Below are 27256 nucleotides of genomic sequence, written 5' to 3' on the forward strand. Positions count from 1 at the left end.
AATTGTTAAAATCTCACTGAAATGCTCATAAAAATGAATAAATAAATAATATGGACTGTCTACGCCGACTCAATTCTATTAGTCGGCTCTGGTGAAGAAAGCATGCCTCAACGCCGATTATGCCACCCATGAACAATAGAGAAGTAGAAAAATAGAGAACGAAAAGAACGAACAAGATCAAAGGGTGAAAAAGAAAAAAAAAACATCAGCGTGTCTAATGCAGCAGATCGGCAGAAATGGCAGATGTGTCAATCAGCTCATGCCGTGGCTCCCCATCCATCGCACTTCATCTGCCTGTCTCTCGAGGGCTCGTCGCATCATGTCCCCATACCTTTGTTCTTTCTCCCACTCGTCGCGATGCTTCTGCCGCATTGCATCTCGGGTAGCTTCGTCAACCTCGGCGTGCATGAATAAATCATCTTCCTCTTCCTCCATCAGCATATCCTGGTCGGCTGGGATTGAAAACTTCAGTCGACCAATGCGTTCTCCCGTCCAGACCAGGAGTTCGTCGCCGGTCAAGTTCCCACCGATGGGGAGGATTTTGCGTGCCACCTCACTGTTGTTGTTCTGGGGCTGAGATCCCGGCCAGAGCCCACGAGGCTCTTGATCGTCACCAGACGGCCCAGGAGTTGACTCTCGGCCGTAGCGCGAAAAGGGAATCTGTGGTTGGGAGGTGTTGACGTTCCAGCGACGAACCTCGGAGCCTCCATCCCGTTCCATCCATTTAATATTTCCCTCGGAGTCGGAGTAGACAAGCCGGTTGCCATGGGATCCCACCGAGAGCAGCTTGGAGCTGGCCGCACTCTGCCGGTTTTTGTATTCTGGTGTCAGGTGAGAGGACAGATTCGATGGGTTGCCGACCCTCTCCTGTGATGCCGACTTGAGGCTGTACAGTTCCAGTGAACCTCTCCCATTATATTCGCCGCACGCGACGACGGAGTGGGACTCTGGGTATGTCGAGTCCGAGAACACGGGAAACCGTGGTGCTGGGACAGAAGCTAGACCACAGAGCCGACCACCGGAGTGGACAGTATTTTGCAGCCGAGGAAAGAAGCGACGGTCATAGCACAGAATGCTGGGAAAGCGACCCGCAAGAAGAATAGTGTTCACATGGGGAGCCGGTGGGTGTAGAATGGAGAGAGGACCAGGTTGGAAAAGCGGAGCATAGTTAGCCCCCTTCTCTGAAGGATCCGGGCTGCGGATGCGATGAGGTGGCTGTCCATTGGGTTGGAATCGCAGCAATGGCGAATCGGGATGGGTAAATATATCGGACTCGGGGGCAAATCCATTGTTAACCTTCTCGCACCGCGAGCTGATGGCTTCTTCCTCCTCAGTCGCAGACAATCGGGCGTCATAAATCTGCAGACTCAGTGTTGTAGCGAGGGTCAAAGGCACAGAGTAATCAGTCTCTTGCGAAAGCGCAAAGATCGACCAAGGATACCGCTGCTGCGAAACGACCTTTAATGTTTCCAGATCCACTTCATTGAGGACGTTTCCGATAGCCAGGTAGGCTCGCTGCCGCAAGGAGTCCACGCTTACTCCCTCTCCCAGATTAATGAAATCAAGCGCGGATTTTGACGAGGAGTGCTCTCTGCGCCCAGAGAGGTTCTTCATGAGGATACCCGGCTCACTGACCCCAAGGATCCTGCCTTTGGAGGATGGCGAGCCAGCGCAGTGAGAGTGGTTTAAATCCCAGATACAGACACTCCCATCTTCAAGCGGGGCAACAATCTTGTTCTGTCTCGCAGAACTCCAGTCCTTCAGCAACCCCATTCCTTTGACCTCGTGGAACTGGCGCCGTCCGCCCTCGCCAGTCCGGACCGAGGGTTGCTGGGTCCATGTAAGCGAGATGGGCCCATGCCGAGCAATATATTCTGAATACCAGTCCACATGTTCCCCCTCAGCTGAGGAATCCCACTCGGCTGCCGCTCGTGCTCTCTCACTGGGGGACAAATCCCGGGTCTCGTCGGAACCAACCTCGCTCACACACAGAGCAGGCGGCTGGATAAGATCACGCAGGGTACTTTGCCCCAGAGCACTCAAAGACGTGGGGGAGCTCGCAACCAGGCTTTCCGACATCCGGTCGGCAGAACGAGAGGCCTGCAGGGCAGCCCATGACTGCTCATAGCAGTGGACTTTCCATAGGTTGTTGTCACGGGCGAGATCAAAGAGTTTCTTCGAGACGGACTGCAGCTGCACCTTCTCCTGCGGGGAGAGCACTGGGTTCTCGCGACCTAATCAGCTAGGCCACGGATGCGGGGGAGTTCGAGGAGGGGTCGGCGCTTACGGTCGATGATTTTGGACAGGATCTCTACCGGCAGCTTATCCATGGGGGAAATTTGGAGGGCGGCAGCATCGAGGGCAGTCGAGAGATGAAATGGCACTTGGGGTGTCAGAAAGCGTCTGGTTTGACTGAAGAAAAGTTCCCTGGTGATTTCCCCGCGATCCGCAGTCCAGGCCGTCACGTGGCCAGCGTTTGAAGATCCCAAGATGATCATCGTGGATTACCTGGGGAGGCAAGTGGAATGAAAAATGGGTCTTTCAGAGGAATGACAGAGATCTGGGGGTAAATGCTGATGTTGTTGTGCGGAATGATTTCACTTCATAGTGACATATTCACCATGTGAATATCCCAATAGAAGTAAGTTGCTTATTATTAAAATAAAAAGAGAAAAGGGTTGGTGTTCTTAATATTTTTTCTGAATGTCACAGAGGAAAATAAAATCCAGGAAAAGGGTAAAGTGCTGCTTTGGTGTCGAACTATATATCCCGTTTCAGAACTATGAAAATGAGACAGATCGGAAGACATAAAATGGGACCATCTAAAATTTGAATCTATATTTAATATTGGATGAGAGGCCACGGAGAAATTTCAACTAGCTATGGCTTTAATGAAATCCGCAGCCCTCTCCGCCAATGTATAAGTACAAATCTGATAATGCGCAGCAATTGGAGTGGGAAGTACACTGGCATCAACCACCCGAAGTCCTTTAACACCATACAGCCGCCAAACACTGTCAACCGCCTTGTCCATGGCACAGCTACCACCGGGATGAAAGAAGGTATTACCACGCCGGACTCGGGCATCGATTTCTTCATCGGAGGAATCCGTCCGCAAGGGAGGATAACCCTCTGGAGGAGTCTCGGCCTCGATGACATCCTTGAGGGCCTCTGTCTCTTGATAGACTTGCGGGACATGTCTCACACCAGCACGGATGGCAGTGCGGTCAAGCTCAGTAGCATAGTAGTTCGGATCGATGCGCGGAGCCGCAAGCGGATCTTTCGATGTCAGGGAAATACTTCCCCTGGATGTGGGGAGCATTCCCAAGACCGAACCAGATATATATGGGAACCATCAGGAGGGAATTGCATTCCGCTAAAGACAGCATCGGCTGGCGCGTAGATATTCAATGTTTCTGTTTAGCAGTTGCCCGGGTTAATGAACAACTGGCTGAAAAAGTCGGCGACATCACAACCATCTTTGACGAGCGCTTGTTGCATGACATCAGAATCGAGACCAGAAAATACTAGCCTGTTCGCAAGGATATCCGAGTCTGAGAGCTGACGAGCTGGCGAGAAGGGGAATCGGTAGATTGTGCTCTCGGTTCGTCAGCTTCCAGACCAGTGGTACGCAGAGGTGGTCGTGGAAGTTGCGTCCAACTTCGGGTGCATCCACGACGTGTTCAATCAGCCCCATGGCAGACCCGATGCCCGATAACAGGAGGACCTGCGGAGTGTGGTATGTGCCACACGAGAGAATCACCTCTTTGCGGGCACTGAAAAGCCCTAAACTTCAACAGGAAGGACAAGGGTAATCTTCCTTCGAGGGGATCTTCAAAGCCCGACCCTGTTGAAATTGAGCTAAGCGCTAGAGGCAATAGTGTGGCTATAAAGCGACCGTCTCTGCCCGTGTAGATCCCCCTGGGTGGCCGGGCTGTTTTTCACTTGGGCTCTTCTTCCATAGAGGTTCTCTTCCATAGACCAAGAATCTTATATTGACAATTCCAATTGTGTCAATGGCACCATAACAAGAAAATCAATACCGAGGCCAGTCAATTCGGATCCAACCGACGCAGAATGATCCGCACTAGCGCTTGACATGCTTCTCCCGCACGGCCTAAAGGACTATCCTTTAGCGCACATCACGATGATGACAATTCCTTTTACTGGAACTAGACCGAGGCCACACAATTTTGGGCCTGGAAATCCAGAGGTCCACCACCGCGTGCCCATTGCATCATCAACCGTCGAGGGGACCTGATCGTTTTGCGGGTTCCTGCGAAGTTCACGATCGCCCGATCGATCCGATCGTACCACGACACGGAAATTGCACGGCTGATCTTTACCATGCCGCTCATCGCATCCAGCCAGCTACAAGACATAGAACACAAATCCTGAGTCTAGCTTGCCTTGAGAACCGTGGATGGCACTCGCGATGATGATCGTGCGCCCGTGTGCGAGCCCAGGCATGGATTTACTCCGATTTTTTTTTTCTTGGACAGAGAAATATTTATAGTGCGCGATGGTCCAGCGCGTGGAGGGATCGTCCATCGCGATAATTCCTCCGTTATCTTAGTGTGCCTCTGAACGAGCGTGTGTGTCGTCGCAATGGACATGCCCAATATTCCTGACAATCGGCCTCACAAGTCGCCTGTCGCCATGGAATTCCCCGACATGCTGGACAGGCGATCACCAAAACCGCCGGGCGACAGAGATGGCCCGGAGGCACCGCAGCAGAAGCCTCCGTCGGTGCTCTCCTACACGCCCACTACACCCACGATTGTTCTCGATTCCGAGTCGGAATTCGACGCGCAGTCCAGGCACTCAGGGCAGCAGTCGTTTAACTCGCATGATCTAGGCGATGAAGGGTAAGACAATTGAAAGCAATTGGAAGTGCAAGCGCAATCACAAAAGCAACCAATGGCTAATTGTAATAGCGCGCGATCTCCCACTCCCGGGCTGCGTTCAGCGCCATCGCTGCGGGAGCTGCGCCGCAACTACATGATCAACGAATTGCCTGTTCTCCAGGAAACCAACCCCTTCGACGGCTCCGAGCAATTCGACCCTCTGAACGAGGAGAATGTCAACGGGCACTCGTTCGATCTCGTCGCGCCGTACGAAGGCGACGGCGCACCGCTGCACAGTCTCGAGCGCCAGGCCGATCTCATGTTCTCATCCGAGCATATGCTGAGCATCCTCACGCGGCCGCGCTATCTGGCGAGCTTTCGCGACTTTCTGGCGCAGGAGCGGCCCCGATCTATTGCCACCTTGACATACTATCTGAATGCACGCAAGGCTCTCAAAGCCATCCAGTACGCCAACGCGCTCGTGCGGCTCTCCGTCGATGTGCCGACAGCTGGAATTGAGATGGCAGAGCAACCCATTGGCCCGACTCTCAATACTGCGCTGGAAGACCGGGTGCAATCGACATTGGATGCGCTCACCGCGGAGGAATTGCCGGCCTTTATCACCTCTACCTGTATCAATATCACCAGCAAAGTTGTCGAGGAGCGCGTGCGCGGGACTCTGCCGGATAAATTCCAGGGAACGGCCGATGCGCTAGCAGAGGTGTTTTGTTTGACGGATCCGTCGCGGCCTGATAATCCTATTATCTTTGCTTCTGGAGGTGGGTTTCTACTTATTTGCATTGAAGTGCATTTACTGATGACTTCCAGAATTCCACCGTACCACGCAATACGGCATGGACTACGTCCTCGGACGAAACTGTCGGTTCTTGCAAGGTCCCAAGACCAACCCTAATAGTACGCGGCGCATTCGAGAGGCCATCCAAGCAGGGCGGCACCACTCGGAGCTCTTCCTCAACTAGTGAGTTTGCTACGAGTCAATTGTCCTATGCCGAGTTCAAAAGAAAGAGAAGCTAACTAAGGCAAAATAGCCGCCGCGACGGCTCCCCCTTCATGAACCTCCTCCAATGCGCACCCCTCTGCGACAGCCAAGGCAAAGTACGCTACTTCATCGGCGCGCAGATCGACGTCTCCGGACTAGCAATGGAAGGCGCGCAGATGGACTCGCTGCAGCATCTACAGGCACAAAAAGGTGTCCAAAAGGAGCACGAACAATCACCACCCTCGGAAACCTCGGCAAAGAAACAACCCAACGACAAAAAGAGCGAGTTCCAGGAACTTGGCGAGCTGCTCAGTCCGCGCGAGCTCCAGAACGTCCACGAAAACGGCGGCAACCTCTTCCAGCCGATCATCGATCACGAGACGAACCGGCGGCTGTGGCTGCCAGACCACGAGGACGAGGAAAAGGACCCGGACGCGCAGATGAAGGCGATGAATCTGGGGAATCCCACCAACTCGCTCACGGGGGTATACAAACACGTACGTTGACCTACCTTGAGTGCATACAACCTCGATTCGACCTTGCTGATGCTAATCTTATTTCTCCCATGCGGTTTAGTATCTACTCGTCCGCCCCTACCCCTCCCTCCGCATCCTCTTCACCTCCCCTTCGCTCCAAATCCCCGGCATGCTCCAGTCCTCCTTCATCAGCCGCATCGGCGACGTCGGTCCCAAGCGCGACCATATCCTGCACGCGCTGATGGCCGGGCGCAGCGTGACGGCGCGCATCAAGTGGGTGACGCGGTTCAATGTCGAGGGCCGCAACCGCTGGATCCATTGTACGCCGCTGGTGGCGCATAACGGACAGGTAGGCGTGTGGATGGTTGTGGTGATTGATGATGATGAGGAGCATTTTGTGCGGTGGAAGGGGAATTGGCCTACATGATTTCTTTCTCTCTGTGCTTGTTATTAATGATGGCTGGGAGAGGGAGATTCGGATTGTATTATAGTTTGTTCTCTGTATATACTACTTTACTTGAACCCACTTGTAATTTATAAACTACCTTTCTATCTTGGTTGTTCTATCTATCACCCAGTAGATAGATTCAAGCGCCGACCAGGCCCATGGTTAGACCGAGCAAGCTCCATGGACCTGATCCAGGGACACAAAGGGAAGGAGTAAGGGAAAGTAATATATCTTTATTGCTATTAAGACTAAATCTTGTCTTATTAACTAGATACAAGAGTATTAATTTATTATATAATATCTTCATAACTCTATATATTATCGATAATATAAACAACTAGGTCTCTGTTATATATCGTGATTATTCCACTATAAGGTAGATTAAGCAACAAGTTCTAACTTCCTTCAGGATCATGTGATATTACCTGATTCACCCTAGACATGGACAGACCCGTCCCATGGGTCAAAGATCTTGACCCATGACCCAAACCCACGACCTATGGGTCGGGTCAATAAAATCCTAACCTATCTATAGGTTAACTTGTGGGTTAACGGGTTAATCTATTTTTGATCTATTTTAGTATAAATTTCTTAATTAGGATAGATAATTTGCTTATTTTTTTTTAATAATATACTATTATTAAATACTATTTTTGTTCTAATATAATTTATAATTCTAACTCTTTATAAAAAGAATATTATATAGTAATAATATATTTAGAATATATAATATATTAATTTATTAATTTAATACTTTAAGGTAAGAATTATATTTTATAATAGATAGATATAGGCGAAAGAAGATATTAGTTAACTATTTCTTATATTAAACCTAAAAATATATATTTAAAATCTATAGTAGTACTTCTACTTTTTATATAAATAAACTATATATATTAGAAATAATAAAATAGATATAAATCTAATATTTAATATTTCTTTATTAATATATAAGTATATTATAGTCTTATTTATATAAAAGAATTATTTTAAATATTTTTTCTGAATTTATATAAAATAATAATATTGGCTAGTTAGATTGAAATTTTTTAGGGATAAAAAGAAAAATCTTAGGGTATTACTCTTATCTAATTATTTAGATTAATAGATTAACCTATAGATTAACCTATTAATCTATTTTTTACTATCTAATAAACTTCGTATATATTAGTAGAGCCTATTCTGATTAGTTATAAAATTTAGTACTAGGATAGTGCTGAATTCTATTTATTAATAAAAAATAAGTATTAGACCTATATATTCCCTTGAATCTACGATGATTTACCTTAGATTATTTTTCTATATCTTAAGTCTCTCGTTGTAAAAGGGTTATATAGTCCCCCTTTTACTAGATATAATAAAATATATACCTTTTTATAGTAGTCTTTCTATCTCTATTAGAACTAGGGTTTTAATCTATCTACGTAATTACTTAAAACCTTAGTTTTAATCTATCTATGTGTTTATTTATAGCCTTAGTTCTAATATATTAGTATAAAAAGATTAGCTAGTTAGGTTGAAATTTTTAGGGGATAAAAATAAAAGTCTTAGGGTATTGCTCTTACCTAATTATTTAGATTAATAGGTTAATCTATAGATTAACTTATTAATCTATTTCTTATTATCTAATAAGCTTCGTATATATTAATAGAGTATCTTCTGATTAGTTATAAAATTTAGTACTAAAATAGTACTGAATCCTATCTATTAATAAGAAATAAGTATTAGACCTATATATTCCCCTAAATCTATAATAATTTACCTTAGATTATTTTTCTATATCTCGAGTCCTTTATTTTAATATATTATTACTATATCTTTTCTATATCTTAGTTATCTACTTTGTACCCTCCCTTTTTTATTAAGAGTAAGGGGTTTAAGTTATCTATTTTCTATTTTAATTAATTTCTCGATATCCTCTTAGAACTACTAGAAAGCTAATAAACTAAATAAAGCCTCCCTTCTATTATATTACTAATATTAAAACGATCTAACGATCGGAAAAAGACTTAGGTAATTTTTGATAGTATAAATAAAGTAGAGTTTTTAAACTAGTAGCTTAATACCTAAATTAGTGGTTCTTATAATACTATAAAGAAAATAAACTAGGAGGGTCTACGATAGACTAATATATAGTTATATTTTAATTAAGTTATATATTTAGTAATAGGAGAGCTAAAGCTCCTATATAAATAATATAGTAAGATTATAGACTATCTAGTCTATACTAAGAATAGGATAATAAGTCTCTAACGTTACTAGAATCAGAATATATACTAGAAAGGCTAAAGTACTATTAAATATTTAATAATCTAATATCTTATAGAATATATAGTATATTATATAGCTATTATTTAATTTATAGGCTAATCTTTCTTAGGCTAAGAACTCCTCTCGAATAGCCTAGCTAATTATTTAAGAGCTATAGAAATAATAGTTAATTATTATAATAATTATTTTATAGTTTCTTTTTTAAACTATTAAATATCCTAAATTCTAAGCTTTTTTTAAATAACCTAATTATTATTATTTATCCCTAATTTCCTTTCCTATTAAATTATATAGCGTCGAATCTAAAGAATAATCTAAGATTAATAAAAAGATTTATTTTAGAAGCTTCTATCTAAGGCTAAACTCTCTATTAGTCTTAACTATTAGATATTACTATTTTAATAAGTATTTATAGCTATCTTTAGCTATTTTATTAATATAGACTAGAATTATTAAGAGGTTTTACTTAGCTTCGAACCTATTTCTAGTATATACTCTAGATAGAATCTTAGTATAACCCTCCTTAATATCCTCTAGAAATATTAGATTGAAGACTAAGTATTTATAGTAACGACTAATAATATATTAAATAACTCTATCCTTATTTTAAGTATCTAAGATTCTATTTAATTATTAGATATTAACTCTAAGATAATAATTATTTAGATTCTATATATTATATATATAATTTAGTTAAGTTTAAAGTAACTATTTAGCTAGATAAAAGCGAACCCTTAGAATAAGATAACTAAGACTATTTAGTCCGAGGAATATATCTAATATATCTATCGAAAAATATAAAAATAAGATATTATAATAACTCTTATAAAGGTATATATCTATACTCCTTATTTATTAGTTAAAATACTAACCTATTTTATATTTTAGATCAGAAACCTTATAATCTTTATTAATATAAGCCCTTAATATTAGGAGTCCTTTCTTAGTCTCTAGCCCGACCATCTATAATTAGTTCTAATTTAAGATATCCGAACTAGATAGAATTTAACCTTTTTAATACTCTAGCGTATAAAGTAGTTATAACTAGTCTTTAATTAATTTTACTCTAAATATAATTATCCTTATCTTAAAATCGATATAGATAAATAACGCTAGATTAACTACTTTCTTAATATTATCTAGCTATTTTTCTAATTTATTATAGTCCTTTTAAAAATAAAGGATATTATTATTTATACTATTTTTACTATCTATAATAAGCTATTTAATTATCTTAAAAGATTAATTAAATAGTTTAGTAGAAAAAAGGTTAGATAGAAATAATAGATATATTAAGCCTTTAAATTAGCTAAAAATAAACTCTATAAGTATTACTCTATAATAAATAATAAAAAGCTTAGTAATATCTATATAATTAGCACTATCTTAGCCCTTTAGTATAAGGTTAAATTTTTTAAATTAAAAACTAGGATTACCCTTAAATAGATTATAGTATCTAATATTAACGAAGTCTTAAAAATTGGCTTCTAAGCTACTAAGCTAGTAATATTCTAAGCTCTTAATTACTATTTAAAATAAAATAGTCCTATTAAACTAACGAGCTTAATATATTTTTAATAGCTGATTCTTCTATCTTAAGCTCTTAGTTTAAGATAATATAATATATTAAAAGAGGTAAGTTTCTATATATACCTCTATTAAAACTAGGGTTCTAAATAATCGCTTAAAACCCTAGTTCTAATCTATTAAGTTTTTATCTTTCTACCTTTATTAGAACTAGGGTTTTAAGGCCTACCTTAGAACCCTGGTTTTAATAAAGGTATTAGTTCTAATCTATCTAAATATTATACTAATTATTATAATCCGCCCTTTATCTAGATACTATCCTAATCCTATTTTATTAGTTCTAGAAGGATTATTAGTATAAATTTCCTATATTTATAAGCCTCGTTTATAATCTTCTCTTAATCCTAGCTACTAACGCTAGTATTAAGCGATTATTTAATTCTATATATAATATTTACTATTATTAACAAGAGGCACTAAATATATCTATTATATAAGATCTAATAATATTTATATACGTTACTAAATTTAAAATTAAAAAAAAACAGCTTATATTTATTTAAGAGTTTTAGGAGTAAGATAAGTTAGAAATTATATAAAAGGAAAAAGAGACCTAAAGGACTTATAAAAAGATTATACTAATTAGTGATAATAAAAAGGAGGATACTATAGATCTAATAATTATAGTTAATATATCTTATTAACTATAGTAAAAAAAGTTAAAGAGTGATTATAAAGATAATTATAGCCTCCTACGGATTTCTAGTAAGGTTTATAAACGCCCACAAGTATTTAATAATTATAAGCTTTAAAATTAAAATCGATTAATATTTAAAATAATATTCTCTAGAATTACTTTTTAAGAATTATTCTCCTAATTACTATAAAAAATTATTTAACTAAAATAAATATAATATCTAAAAATATAGCTAAGAATAATATAATTTATAAAAATTATATAGTTAACAAAGTATCTACCTAAATAGGTTAAATAGGTTAACCTATTAACCCGTAGGATAGGTCAAAAAAATCTTGACCCACCTATAGGTTAAGAGGTCTGACCCATAACCCGCCCATGGGCTGACCCACGGGTCGACCTATATGGGTTATCCGCGGGTCTGTCCAGGTCTAAACCTATTTAATCTATTTAAGTAGATACTTTGTTAACTATATAAGTTTTATAAATTATATTATTCTTAGCTATATTTTTAGGTATTATATTTATTTTAGTTAAATAATTTTTTATAGTAATTAGGAGAATAATTCTTAAAAAGTAATTCTAGAGAATATTATTTTAAATATTAATCGATTTTAATTTTAAAGCTTATAATTATTAAATACTTGTGGGCGTTTATAAACCTTACTAGAAATCCGTAGGAGGCTATAATTATCTTTATAATCACTCTTTAACTTTTTTTTACTATAGTTAATAAGATATATTAACTATAATTATTAGATCTATAGTATCCTCCTTTTTATTATCACTAATTAGTATAATCTTTTTATAAGTCTTTTAGGTCTCTTTTTCCTTTTATATAATTTCTAACTTATCTTACTCCTAAAACTCTTAAATAAATATAAGCTGTTTTTTTTTAATTTTAAATTTAGTAACGTATATAAATATTATTAGATCTTATATAATAGATATATTTAGTGCCTCTTGTTAATAATAGTAAATATTATATATAGAATTAAATAATCGCTTAATACTAGCGTTAGTAGCTAGGATTAAGAGAAGATTATAAACGAGGCTTATAAATATAGGAAATTTATACTAATAATCCTTCTAGAACTAATAAAATAGGATTAGGATAGTATCTAGATAAAGGGCGGATTATAATAATTAGTATAATATTTAGATAGATTAGAACTAATACCTTTATTAAAACTAGGGTTCTAAGGTAGGCCTTAAAACCCTAGTTCTAATAAAGATAGAAAGATAGAAACTTAATAGATTAGAACTAGGGTTTTAAGCGATTATTTAGAACCCTAGTTTTAATAGAGGTATATATAGAAACTTACCTCTTTTAATATACTATATTATCTTAAACTAAGAGCTTAAGATAGAAGAATCAGCTATTAAAAATATATTAAGCTCGTTAGTTTAATAGGACTATTTTATTTTAAATAGTAATTAAGAGCTTAGAATATTACTAGTTTAGTAGCTTAGAAGCCAATTTTTAAGACTTCGTTAATATTAGATACTATAATCTATCTAAGGGTAATCCTAGTCTTTAGTTTAAAAAATTTAACCTTATACTAAAGGGCTAAGATAGTACTAATTATATAGATATTACTAAGCTCTTTATTATCTATTATAAAGTAATACTTATAAAGTTTATCTTTAGCTAATTTAAGGGCTTAATATATCTATTGCTTTTATCTAATCTTTTTTCTACTAAATTATTTAATTAATTTTTTAAGATAATTAAATAGCTTATTATAGATAGTAAAGATAATATAAATAGTAATATCCTTTATTTTTAAAAGGACTATAGTAAATTAGAAAAATAGCTAGGTAATATTAAGAAGATAATCAATCTAACGCTATTTATCTATATTAATTTTAAGATAAGGATAATTATATTTAGAGCAAAATCGATTAAAGACTAATTATAACTACTTTATATACTAGAGTATTAAAAAGGTTAAATTCTATCTAGTTCGGATATCTTAAATTAGAACTAATCGAGGGTAGTTGGGTTAGAGACTAAGAAAGGACTCCCGATATTAAGGGTTTATATTAATAAAGATCGTAAGGTTTCTAATCTAAAATATAAAGTAGGTTAGTATTTTAATTAATAAATAAGGAGTATAGATATATACCTTTATAAGAGTTATCGTAATATCTTATTTTTATATTTTTCGATAGACGTATTAGGTATATTCCTTAGACTAAATAGTCTTAGTTACCTTATTCTAAAGGTTCGCTTTTATCTAGCTAAGTAGTTACTTTAAACTTAATTAAATTATATATATAATATATAGAACCTGAATAATTATTATCTTAGAGTTAATATCTAATAATTAAATAGAATCTTAGATACTTAAAATAAAGATAGAGTTATTCGATATATTATTAGTTATTACTATAAATACTCAGTCTTTGATCTAATACTTCTAGAGGATATTAAAAAGGATTATACTAAGATTCTATCTAGAGTATATACTAGAAATAGATTTAAAGCTAAGTAAAACCTCTCGATAATTCTAGTTTATATTAATAAAATAGCTAAAGATAGCTATAAATACTTATTAAAATAGCGATATCTAATAATTAAGACTAATAGAGAGCTTAGCCTTAGATAGAAGTTTCTAAAATAAATCTTTCTATTAATCTTAGGTTATTCCCTAGATTTAACGTTATATAGTTTAATAAGAAAGGAAACTAGGGATAAACGATAATAATTAGGTTATTTAAAAAAGGCTTAGAATTCGGGATACTTAATAGTTTAAAAAAGAAGCTATAGGGTAGTTATTATAATAATTAATTATTACTTCTATAGCTCTTAGATAACTAGCTAGGCTATTCGAGGGGAGTTCTTAGTCTAAGAAAGATTAGTCTATAAATTAAATAATAGCTATATAATATACTATATATTCTATAAGATATTAGATTATTAAATATTTAGTAATACTTTAGCCTTTCTAGTATATACTCCGATTCTAGTAGTATTAAAGACCTATTATCCTATTTTTAGTATAGACTAGATAGTCTATAACCTTACTATATTACTTATATAGGAGCTTTAGCTCTTCTATTACTAAATATACAACTTAATTAAACTATAACTATATATTAATCTATTATAGACCCTTCTAGTTTATCTTTTTTATAGTATTATAAGAACCACTAATTTAGGTATTAAGCCACTAGTTTAAAAACTCTATTTTATTTATATTATTAAAAATCACCTAGGTCTTTTTCCGATTATCGGATCGTTTTAGTATTAGTAGTATAATAGAAGAGAGGCTTTGCTCGGTTTACTGGCTTTCTAGTGGTTCTAAAAAGGTATCGAGAAGTTGATTAGAATAGAAAATAGATGACTTAAACCCCTTACTCTTAATAAGAGAGAGAGGATACAAGGTAGATAACTAAGGTATAGAAGAGATATAGCAATAATATATTAAAATAAAGGACTCGAGATATAGAAAAATAATCTAAGATAAATCATCGTAGATTTAGGGGAATATATAGGTCTAATACTTATTTCTTATTAGTAAATAGGATTTAGTACTATTCTAGTACTAAATTTTATAACTAATCAGAAGATACTCCACTAATATATATAAAGCTTATTAGATAGTAAGAAATAGATTAATAGGTTAACCTATAGGCTAACCTATTAACCTAAATAATTAGGTGAGAGTAATACCCTAAGATTTTTCTTTTTATCCCCAAAAAATTTCAACCTAACTAGCTAACCTTTTTATATAGGTATATTAGAACCGGGGCTATAAATAAACGCGTAGGTAGATTAAAACTAGGGTTTTAAGCAATCGCGTAGATAGATTAAAACCCCGGTTCTAATAGAGGTAGAAAGACTACTATAAAAAAGTATATATTTTATTATATCTAGTAAAAGGGGGACTATATAACTCTTTTATAATAAGAGACTCGAGATATAGAAAAATAATCTAAGGTAAATTATCGTAGATTTAGGGGAATATATAGGTCTAATACTTATTTCTTATTAATAGGTAGAATTTAGTACTATCCTAGTGCTGAATTTTATAACTAATCAAAATAGGCTCTACTAATATATACAAAGTTTATTAGATAGTAAAAAATAGGTTAACAGGTCAACCTATAGGCTAACCCGTTGACCTAAATAATTAAGTAAGAGTAATACCCTAAGATTTTTCTTTTTATCCCTAAAAAATTTCAACCTAACCAGCCAATATTGTTATTTTATATAAATTCAGAAAAAATATTTAAAATAATTCTTTTATATAAATAAGACTATAATATACTTATATATTAATAAAGAAATATTAGATATTAGATTTATATCTATTTTATTGTTTCTAATATATATAGTTTATTTATATAAAAAGTAGAAGTACTACTACAGACTTCAAATATATATTTTTAGGTTTAGTATAAGAAATAGTTAACTAATATCTTCTTTCGCCTATATCTACCTATTATAAAATATAATTCTTACCTTAAAGTATTAAATTAATAAATTAATAAATTAATATATTATATATTCTAAATATATTATTACTATATAATATTCTTTTTATAAAGAGTTAGAATTATAAGTTATATTAGAACAAAAACAGTATTTAACAATAGTGTATTATTAAAAAAGGTAAGTAAATTATCCATCCTAATTAAGAAATTTATGCTAAAATAGGTCAAAAATGGGTTGACCCGTTAACCCACGGGTCAACCCATGGGCGGGTCAGGATTTTATTGACCCGACCCATGGGTCGTGGGTTTGGGTCATGGGTCAAGATCTTTGACCCATGGGACGGGTCTGTCCATGTCTAAATAGGTTAACCTATTAACCCGCGGGACAGGTTAAAAAAATCTTAACCCGCCCACAGGTTAAGAGGTCTGACCCACGACCCGCCCATAGGCTGACCCACAGGTCGACCTATATAGGTTGTCCGCGGGTCTGTCCAGGTCTAGGTCTGTCCATGTCTAGTATGCTCCACACCCCCTATATAGTAAAGGCCCCTGCGCACAGGCCGCACACTCCTTAAAACCGGGGTTTTAAGGTATGTGTGTATGGCTATATACATATGCAGCTATATTAGAACTGGGGGTTTAAGGCCACCTTAGAACCCCGGTTCTAATATAGCTGCGTACCGCCCCTATAGACTTAGTGATTTGGTAGGGTTCCCTAAGCGAACGATCGGAGCTGGGATAATATATTGGATTAAAGAAACCCTATGTTAGTAGAGCCTTACCTTAAACCCCCGGTTCTAATATAGCTATATACCGCCCCTATAGATTTAGTGATTTAGTAGGGTTCCCTAAGCGAACGACCGGAGCTAGGATAATATATTGGATTAAAGAAACCCTATGTTAGTAGAGCCTTACCTTAAACCCCCGGTTCTAATATAGCTGCGTACCGCCCCTATAGACTTAATGATTTAGTAGGGTTCCCTAAGCGAACGATCGGAGCTGGGATAATATATTAGATTAAAAAACCCTACGTTAGTGGAGCCTTACCAAGTGAATTACGCTATACCTAATAAGGGGGTTGAACCTCTAGTACTGGGTAAGTAACCTAGGCATACTACTGGGATTGATTCTCTATAGAGTAAAGGTATAATATATAGGAAGGAAGCCTTTAGGATATCACTCTAATATTTTACGTGGGCTATCGCGGTGAGGCATAAAGGAAAGGGTGGATTAGGTAATATCACATGATCTTAAGAAAGATATGGAAGTCGAATCTTGTTACTTAATCTACCCTACAGTGGAATGATCACGATACTTAGCAGAGACCTAGTCGTTTACATTATCAATAATAAGTAGAGCTATAAAGATATTATACGATAAATTGATACTCTTGTATCCAGCTAGCAAAACAAGATTTAGTCTTAATAGCAACGAAGATATACTATTTCTCTCCTGTTATCCTTTTCCCTTATTTTCTTTACCTGATCGATAGGTTTTATACCCTGCCAAGTATATTCTTTACAGATATATTCATTTAAACACCGAATTTATGATATAGCCCTTTATACTATTTATATAGGAGATACAGCGGTTAATCTCGGAGTAGATTCGCGTCTCTAAGAAGACGGTCACCGCTATCTTTCTTATAAGGTGGGTTTAGGCAAAATGCATGCCTGTTACGATACATGCCTGGGCCACATGATCATACACTTAGGTCAAAAAGACCACTATATTATATAGTAGCGCACTGCATTGTTATCGCATAACAATGCCTTAGAAGCTTTCTTCGGGCCTATCTTGCCAAAGAAATCCAGCTCATCTGCCCTATGCATGGCTGGACTATAGTTTTACGAGGGGGGTCAACCAAAGGGCTAGCAAGCTACCGCCCTTCAGGGCCGCAGGGTTTCGTCGAGTCCTGTGTGGCTCGTAAGCACTACGGCCACCAAGTGAACATTAAGTTCAACCCCTCCTGCCATGACACTAGAAGAAGGTAAGTATAATGCCTACCTAGGTAATAGAAGAGAGCATGTCTGACGATTATGTACATTTAGATTCTGGGGTCTTTCGAGGGATACTACGTGAAACCAGTCATGAACTGGTTTGGCCATAAAGTCAGTATTCGAGGTCTTGGTACTGGAATTTCAATGTTAATAGAAAAGAAAAGGGCGATTCTATCAAAGAAGGAATCCCTTTTATTACCTCCTGTTACTGGACCTGAACAAGCAAGAAGCAAGAGTTAAGACAAAGGAGAGCGACCAGCACGACAGCAAGATGAGAGAGACAGCAGAGCCCTTAAGGCCCTACCTCAGCACAGACTATCCGAATCCACCCTGCGTCCAGGACCACGTTGCCCTCTAGAGGGTTGACTGGAGGGCGGCGCATCAATGTCTCAAAATCAAGGATCAAGGGGGCGCCAGTCACACTGCCATCCTTAACCCGTGCACTTTGGGTGCACTTGAGGGAGTTTGTAGGGCGGTCGCGGGTTTGGTGACTGCTGGGATTCGGAACCTCAGTCCAGACCTCAATATCCACAGCCCAGGGACTCGAGTTGTCCCCACTGGAGCTGCCCCTGTTGGCATGGATTAGGACAACCAACCGGGTTTGCTCACTGGAGTTGGTGAACCACCAATGGGCATCGTTGCGGAGCTGGGAGCTCGATTCCGAGAACCCCACTTCAAGGACAAGTGATGGATATCTTCCCCGACCACCCCCATTCACATTGACATTGTATGGTCCAAACCAGAGGTCTGGCTCCTTGCTATTAGAAAGGCCACGGGTTCGTGTGGAATTGCGGAACAAAAAATCCCCACCGAATGAGCTCAACCCCATGTCTCCAAGCTTCTTGCCAAGACCGTCGTGAAAAAACGCAATGATTTGGTCGTGTTGTTCGTCGGGCATGATCTTATACAGAACTTGATGGCGGTTGGGGAAAAGGGTCGCACGGACACCTTTGAAGATATTCGGCTGGCTCTCAATATCTGAAAACAGAGGCTTGGGGATGTGGACCACAAGCAGGTACTGGCTGACTGGAGTGGAGAGTGGGGGGAGCCGTTGATCGAGCAGTTCCTTGATCAGCGAGATCTTCTGGGCCAAATCCTCCAACTTGGCTGGCGCGTCCAGCCGATGGGCGTGTATGAGGGTGGTAGGGTGGATAGTGGGGTCCACCGACTCGGAGAGAGCGTCTCCAGGGGAGAGGTTAGAGGAACCGGTGCTGGAGCCCCAGCTATACTGTGAAGATGATGCCTGTGAGGCCTCGCTCGATTCTGAGCTGTTGACTTGGCGTCGCGAAGACGGTTTGGAGGTGGGCTGGTACGAGGACATCGTGAGAGGACAAAAAGGATGATGGGAAAGAAATGGTGTAGGGACTTGGAAGGGTTGGGGAGATATGGAGGAAGTGCGAACCTCTGTCATGCCTTCCTCTTTCTATATTGTCTGGGTCACGTGGAACGGGAACTAAGACGCTTACAGCGCTAGCCAACCATGTGACCCACTCATCTGACCCACTTGAAAGGGAGCGTACATACATGTATGTAGATTTAGACCAGGGCGGATATTGACTACACGTTGACTAGACATCGAAGCGACCACTAACGTAACCCGTAAGCGAGCTGATCATGTAAACCAGCCGATCACCACACCAAACCCATACAATTCTGATTTATTTTCTCTAAAATGCCAATTTAAATACAAAATAGGCTATTCAGTGCGTTTTTTACACTGCGTTCTCCTATGCCCCACTTCGAAGCAATCAGTGTATTGCGGTGGCGCCCGATAAGGTAGCAATTGCGTCGTTTCTGGCTGCTCCGCTGGCTGCTCTACTGTAACGGGTTGAACCCTTGGTATTTGTCTGGGCTAGGCTGCGGCAGGTCGTACGACATCGACATTTTTTCAATATCGTAGTCGGCAACCGATACGATATTATTATTTTTTTCGATATCGATGTCATATGTACGATATCCAACCGACATCGGACGATATCCAACAATATCGTATAAATATCCCCACTAGCATAAAACTCGCTAATTTATGCTATCCTGAATAGACCTAGACAGACCCACGGACAACCTATATAGGTCGACCTGTGGGTCAGCCTATGGGCGGGTTGTGGGTTAGACCTCTTAACCTGTGGGTAGATCAAGATTTTTTTGATCTATCCCGCGGGTTAATAGGTTAACCTATTTAATCTATTTAGGTAGATACTTTATTAACTATATAACTTTTATAAATTATATTATTCTTAGCTATATTTTTAGATATTATATTTATTTTAGTTAAATAATTTTTTATAGTAATTAGGAGAATAATTCTTAAAAAATAATTTTAGAGAATATTATTTTAAATATTAATCAATTTTAATTTTAAAGCTTATAATTATTAAATATTTATAGATATTTATAAACCTTACTAAAAATCTATAAGAGGCTATAATTATCTTTATAATTATTTCTTAGCTTTTCTTATTATAATTAGTAAGATATATTAATTATAATTATTAGATCTATAGTATCCTTTTTTTTATTATTACTAATTAGTATAATCTCTTTATAAGTCTTTTAGGTCTCTTTTTCTTTTTATATAATTTCTAACTTATTCTACTCCTAAAGCTCTTAAATAAATATAAGTTACTTCTTTTTAATTTTAAATTTAGTAATATATATAAATATTATTAGATCTTATATAATAAATATATTTAGTATCTTTTATTAATAATAATAAATATTATATATAGAATTAAATAATTACTTAATATTAATATTAATAGCTAGGATTAAGAGAAGATTATAGATAAGGCTTATAAATATAGGAAATTTATACTAATAATCTTTTTAGAACTAATAAAATAGGATTAGAATAGTATCTAGATAAAAAATAGATTATAATAATTAATATAATATTTAGATAGATTAAAAATAATACTCTTATTAAAACTAGGGTTCTAAGATAGGCCTTAAAACCCTAGTTCTAATAAAAATAGAAAAATAGAAATTTAATAGATTAGAACTAGGGTTTTAAGTAATTATTTAGAACCTTAGTTTTAATAAAGATATATATAAAAACTTATCTTTTTTAATATATTATATTATCTTATATTAAAAGCTTAAGATAGAATAATCAGCTATTAAAAATATATTAAATTTATTAGTTTAATAAAACTATTTTATTTTAGATAGTAATTAAGAGTTTAGAATATTATTAGCTTAGTAATATAGAAGCTAATTTTTAAGATTTTATTAATATTAGATATTATAATCTATCTAAAGATAGTCTTAGTCTTTAGTTTAAAAAAATTTAATCTTATACTAAAAGGCTAAAATAATATTAATTATATAGATATTACTAAGCTTTTTATTATTTATTATAAAATAATACTTATAGAGTTTATCTTTAGCTAATTTAAAGATTTAATATATCTATTATTTCTATCTAATCTTTTTTTTACTAAATTATTTAATTAATCTCTTAAAATAATTAAATAATTTATTATAGATAATAAAGATAGTATAAATAGTAATATCCTTTATTTTTAAGAGAACTATAGTAAATTAGAAAAATAGCTAAATAATATTAAAAAGATAGTTAATCTAGTATTATTTATCTATATTAATTTTAAGATAAAGATAATTATATTTAGAGTAAAATCGATTAAAGATTAATTATAATTATTTTATATATTAGAGTATTAAAAAGGTTAAATTCTATCTAGTTTAGATATCTTAAATTAAAACTAATCAAGGGTAGTTAGGCTAGAGACTAAGAAAGAACTCCTAATATTAAAGGCTTATATTAATAAAGATTATAAGGTTTCTAATCTAAAATATAAAATAGGTTAATATTTTAATTAATATATAAAGAGTATAGATATATACCTTTATAAGAGTTATTATAATATCTTATTTTTATACTTTTTAATAGATATATTAGGTATATTCTTTAGAATAAATAGTCTTAGTTATCTTATTCTAAGGATTTATTTTTATCTAGCTAAATAGTTACTTTAAACTTAACTAAATTATATATATAATATATAGAACCTATATAATTATTATCTTAGAGTTAATATCTAATAATTAAATAGAATCTTAGATACTTAAAATAAAGATAGAGTTATTTAATATATTATTAGTTATTATTATAAATATTTAGTCTTAGATCTAATATTTCTAGAGGATATTAAGAAGGGTTATATTAAGATTCTATCTAAAGTATATACTAGAAATAGGTTTAAAGCTAAATAAAACCTTTTAATAATTTTAGTCTATATTAATAAAATAACTAAAGATAGCTATAAATACTTATTAAAATAGTAATATCTAATAATTAAGATTAATAGAGAGTTTAGTTTTAGATAGAAGCTTCTAAAATAAATCTTTTTATTAATCTTAGATTATTCCCTAGATTCGATACTATATAGTTTAATAAAAAGGGAAACTAGGGATAAATAATAATAATTAAATTATTTAAAAAAAGGCTTAAAATTTAGGATATTTAATAGTTTAAAAAAAAGCTATAAAGTAGTTATTATAGTAATTAATTATTATTTCTATAACTCTTAGATAACTAGCTAGGCTATTTAAAAGAAGTTTTTAGTCTAAGAAAGATTAGTTTATAAATTAAATAATAGCTATATAATATATTATATATTCTATAAAATATTAGATTATTAAATATTTAGTAATATTTTAGTCTTTTTAGTATATACTCTAATTCTAGTAATATTAGAGATCTATTATCCTATTTTTAGTATAAACTAGATAGTCTATAATCTTACTATATTATTTATATAGAAGCTTTAGCTCTTCTATTACTAAATATATAATTTAATTAAAATATAACTATATATTAGTCTATTATAGACCTTTTTAGTTTATCTTTTTTATAGTATTATAAAAACTACTAATTTAGGTATTAAGCTACTAGTTTAAAAATTCTGTTTTATTTATACTATTAAAAATTATCTAGATCTTTTTCTAATTATTAGATTATTTTAGTATTAATAGTATAATAGAAAGGAGGCTTTATTTAGTTTACTAGCTTTTTAATAGTTCTAAAAGGGTATCGAGAAATTAATTAGAATAGAAAATAGATAACTTAAACCCCTTACTTTTAATAAAAAAGGAAGGGTACAAGATATATAATTAAGATATAGAAAAGATATAGTAATAGTATATTAAAATAAAAGACTTAAGATATAGAAAAATAATCTAAGATAAATTATTATAGATTTAGGGGAATATATAGATCTAATACTTATTTTTTATTAATAGATAGGATTCGGTACTATCTTAGTACTAAATTTTATAACTAATTAGAATAAACTCTACTAATATATATAAAGCTTATTAGATAATAAGAAATAGATTAATATATTAACCTATAGATTAACCTATTAACTTAAATAATTAGATAAGAGTAATACCCTAAGACTTTTCTTTTTATCCCCTAAAAATTTTAATTTAACTAGTTAACCTTTTTACGAAGGTATATTAGAATTAGGGCTATAAATAAACGCGTAGATAGATTAAAACCCTAGTTCTAATAAAGGTAGAAAGACTACTATAAAAAGATATATATTTTATTATATCTAGTAAAAGAGGGACTATATAACCTTTTTATAGCGAGAGACTCGAGATATAGAAAAATAATCTAAGATAAATCATCGTAGATTTAGAGAAATATATAGATCTAATACTTATTTCTTATTAATAAATAGGATTCGGTACTATCCTAGTACTAAATTTTATAACTAATTAGAATAGGCTCTATTAATATATATAAAGTTTATTAGATAGTAAGAAATAGATTAATAAATTAATCTATAGGTTAACCCGTTAATCTAAATAATTAGATAAGAGTAATACCCTAAGATTTTTCTTTTTATCCCTAAAAAATTTTAATCTAACTAGCTAATATTATTATTTTATATAAATCCAGAAAAAATATTTAAAATAATTCTTTTATATAATTAAGAAATTTATACTAAAATAGGTTAAAAATAGGTTAACCCGTTAATCCGCGGGTTAACCTATAAGTAGATCAGGATTTTATTAACCCGACCTATAGATTATAGGTTTAGGTCATAGATCAAGATCTTTGACCCATGGGACAGGTCTATCCATGTCTAATTCGAACGCGTAACCTCGTAATCCCTAGTTAGTCAGCAGAATAATATAGTATCATAGGCCACCATCTGTGCATAACCACATAGACTAAAAGTCCAACAATTCTGCTGACTAGTCAGCAGAATATTATAGTGGACATATATAGCAGTGATATCACACTAGCTTCCTATATTTAAAATATAGATTATTTTTTTTTTATTAATATTACTCTTTTTTAAGAAGTTTTACTATATTAAATTCTATTAATTATAGATTATAGAGATCTTTATATTATTCTTTTAGTAGTTATCTAGTTCGTTTGTTTTTTTTATTAATAGAATCCTATTAAGAATCCCTATCTATCTTATTATATTTCTTATCGCTATAGTTTTTGTTCGTATAATCTATTATTAAACTTAATTATAATATTAATTATTCTTATTAATTTATTTTTTACTTCTTTTTTAAATCCTTATTTAAAGATCTAAATATAGGTATCTTTATCGAAGTTAAGGTATAAGATAATCTATTAGAACTCTACTATATATATATTAGTAGATTTAGTTTATTATAATCGATCTAGTTATTATTTAGCTATTTATATTATATTAATATCTCTAAATATCTATTTAAGTTTCTTCTTAAAGATTTTATAAGAGATAAAGATCTTTTTAGTAATATCTCTCTAATCTTTTTTATTCTTTTTATTAAATTCTCGGATATAGGATTTAAACTAGTTAAATACCTATTTATATAGATAGATAGAGGCGTAAATTACTTTATTAGCTTCTTTTATATAATTAATAAAATATAGCTATATATCTATTTATATTAAGAATCCTCGAAGCTTAGATTGAGTTCTATCGAAGAAGTTAGGTTTAGGTAGTTTAATTAGAAAAGCTATTTTTCTCTATTATTCTATTATAAGCTATTCTTAAAATTAGCTAATTATCTTTATAAATTATATATTAGTAATTAGGTTAGTTAAAAAAGATCGATTACTCTATAAAAGATTATTATTACTATCGCTAGATATTATAATATTTATATATTTATAGTTTAGTAATAGAGTAATTAATATATTATATATATCTAACTAGTTACAGTAAGTTAGTTTTTAAAGATAATACTTTTTTTAGTAACTATAAGCGTTAAATCTATCTTTAATTATACTAATACTATATTAGGCTTTGTATAGATAGATCCTATTAGATATTTACGAAGATATATTAATTAAATATATACTAAATAAGTTAGTACCGAAATAGCTCCTTTATTTATAGGATAGTTATTACGAAGATAAACTATAAATAAAACTAAAGATAGTATCTAAGTAATAATATATAATTAATTATAAAGAACTAGATATATATACGAAGGAATATTTTTATATATCTAGTCCTTCTAATTCCCTAATCTATCTATATAGATTACTTAATCTACTAAGAGAGATTCTCTAATCTACTCTATTAGATCGCCTATTCTATTAAATCATATAATAAAGTAGTACTAGAGGAAATCCGGTATATATAAATATATATATAGTAGATTTTCCCTAAGATATATATTCTACCGTTAGTTTCCGCTATCGCTTAGGCTCGCGCTTACTGATCGGTTTATTGGCTCTCGGAGGCCCATCGTTAAGTTACAGGGTCCTTAGATAACTAGTGTCTGTAGGGTCCGTAACACTACTTCGGTACTAACCTATTCGGCGTATACTTAACTAGTATACCTTCGTAAGTACCTAATAGGATCTATCTATATAAGGCCGGGCGTGGTATTAGTACAATTAAGGACAGGCTTAAGGCTCGTAGTTACTAAGGGAAGTGTCACCTCTAAGGACTAACTCACAGTGACTAGTTATCTACGCGTAACACTAGGTGCCCTAGGCATTAATAGGGAAATATCTGTTTTTCTATTTTTAGCACTCTGAAATCTTATATAATTAACTAACTTAGATAATTATATTTTTTATCTTTACTATTAATTATATTTAAGGGTTGATTATAAAAAGAATTTTACTATATTATATAATCTATAGATACTTTAATCTTTCTTTTCTAATAAATTATAAAAAGATTATATATAGAGGACTAGATAGTAATTTATAAGACTTATAGTATAGGCTTTATTATAAGAATTAAGGTAAACTCCTAACGTACTTCCTAAATTATATAACTTCCTAGCTTTTCGTATTGTGAAGACTATATCGCTACTATAATTAAGAAATAGAGGATTATAATATTTTTAATATTTTTTAAAAAAAGGATAAAAAGAATCAAATTCTTATAATAATTACCCTTATAGAAATTTAAGACTCATATCATAGATAAAGTATATAATAAAAATATTATATGACTAGAAGTATGGTTAAGGGTATTGATAGGGGCACTACAGGATTTTCGCTATTGGCACTACATTTTCTTATGTAATAACTATTTTGACTTATGTAATATTTTCTTGATTTATTTCTAATCACATAATATTTTTTACTTATAACTATTTCAAGTAATTAAAGCCTTGATTTAGTAGATTAATATAATATATATAGATATATATTTATTTATTTAATATTTTTAATATTTTTTAAACTATAATCATCTCTATTTTTAGCTCCAAAAGGGATAAAAAAGAATTAAGTGCGAAAATAGTCATATGACTAAGGAAGTACGTTTATAGTCTATCTCGACCCCTGAATCCAGCATATATTATATACCTTAATTCAATATTTTACAGCCCTTATCTCGAATTTTCTTATATCTTATTAGAAAGTAAAGTATAAATTATCTTAATAATTCTGACTCTACAATTTTTATAATAATAAATCTTCTTAATATACTTAAAAGTGTAGATAAAAAATCAGCTTATATAAGCTAGGTGATTATGTCAGATTTGTAGTGCCAATAGCGAAAAACATGTAGTGTCCCTATCAATACCCAGAGGGGAGAGCATGGAAAATATTGTTTACCGAATAACGACAGAAAACAGATATCACGTCGTGACTGATTACTTACCGCCATAATTCATGTTACGGTTGTTGTAGGTTAATTTCGCGATATCATAAAGAGTAATTCAATTCAGGCAATAGATTACAGAATAGTGCTTTTTTTTCGAATTGGCGCTACTGTCACTCATACACGGCTGGTTTAACCCGACATCGGCATGGGGTCATGCGGAAGTGGTCACAGTGCACTCCGTTCGGTAAGCTGTCATGTAATATTCTCTAGGCTAGATTTTAGGGTTTATCTCTTTTTGAGACGAAAGAATATTGATATAATGTTGGGGTGAAGGAACTTTTCCCGCAGATACATAATTCTACTTACTGAATGAAGCAACTGGAATCGGAGATCGAGATAATAAATACAAACTGTAGAAGGTCTATAAGATCTATGTAAAAAGAAATTCCATATGCGAGATTAACATTGACATAAAGTCCACCTGAATCTCT

The 27256-nt window shown here is 33.8% G+C and overlaps 5 protein-coding genes across 5 annotated transcripts; 2 read left to right on the forward strand and 3 right to left on the reverse strand.

Moving 5' to 3' along the window:
- Nucleotides 1-252: 252 nt before the first annotated feature.
- On the reverse strand, nt 253-2498 carry NUU61_008288 (uncharacterized protein; the record flags this gene model as incomplete). The annotated part of the gene is made up of 2 exons (XM_056658813.1): nt 253-2219; nt 2288-2498. The coding sequence occupies 2 exons, from the start codon at nt 2496-2498 to the stop codon at nt 253-255; spliced, it is 2178 nt and encodes a 725-aa protein (XP_056509106.1).
- A 374-nt stretch (nt 2499-2872) lies between these two features.
- Nucleotides 2873-3322, reverse strand: NUU61_008289 (GMC family oxidoreductase; the record flags this gene model as incomplete). Its single annotated transcript, XM_056658814.1, has 1 exon — nt 2873-3322. The coding sequence occupies one exon, from the start codon at nt 3320-3322 to the stop codon at nt 2873-2875; it is 450 nt and encodes a 149-aa protein (XP_056509107.1).
- Nucleotides 3323-4608: 1286 nt separating this feature from the next.
- NUU61_008290 (uncharacterized protein) lies at nt 4609-4872 on the forward strand (the record flags this gene model as incomplete). The annotated part of the gene is made up of 1 exon (XM_056658815.1): nt 4609-4872. The coding sequence occupies one exon, from the start codon at nt 4609-4611 to the stop codon at nt 4870-4872; it is 264 nt and encodes an 87-aa protein (XP_056509108.1).
- Nucleotides 4873-4920: 48 nt separating this feature from the next.
- Nucleotides 4921-6750, forward strand: NUU61_008291 (PAS-associated C-terminal; the record flags this gene model as incomplete). The annotated part of the gene is made up of 4 exons (XM_056658816.1): nt 4921-5626; nt 5676-5826; nt 5897-6344; nt 6424-6750. The coding sequence occupies 4 exons, from the start codon at nt 4921-4923 to the stop codon at nt 6748-6750; spliced, it is 1632 nt and encodes a 543-aa protein (XP_056509109.1).
- Nucleotides 6751-18001: 11251 nt separating this feature from the next.
- On the reverse strand, nt 18002-19030 carry NUU61_008292 (uncharacterized protein; the record flags this gene model as incomplete). Its single annotated transcript, XM_056658817.1, has 1 exon — nt 18002-19030. The coding sequence occupies one exon, from the start codon at nt 19028-19030 to the stop codon at nt 18002-18004; it is 1029 nt and encodes a 342-aa protein (XP_056509110.1).
- Nucleotides 19031-27256: the final 8226 nt, after the last annotated feature.

Source organism: Penicillium alfredii (genome assembly GCF_028826965.1).
Source record: "Penicillium alfredii strain IBT 34128 chromosome Unknown utg000010l_segment0_segment0, whole genome shotgun sequence".
NCBI lineage: Eukaryota > Fungi > Ascomycota > Eurotiomycetes > Eurotiales > Aspergillaceae > Penicillium > Penicillium alfredii.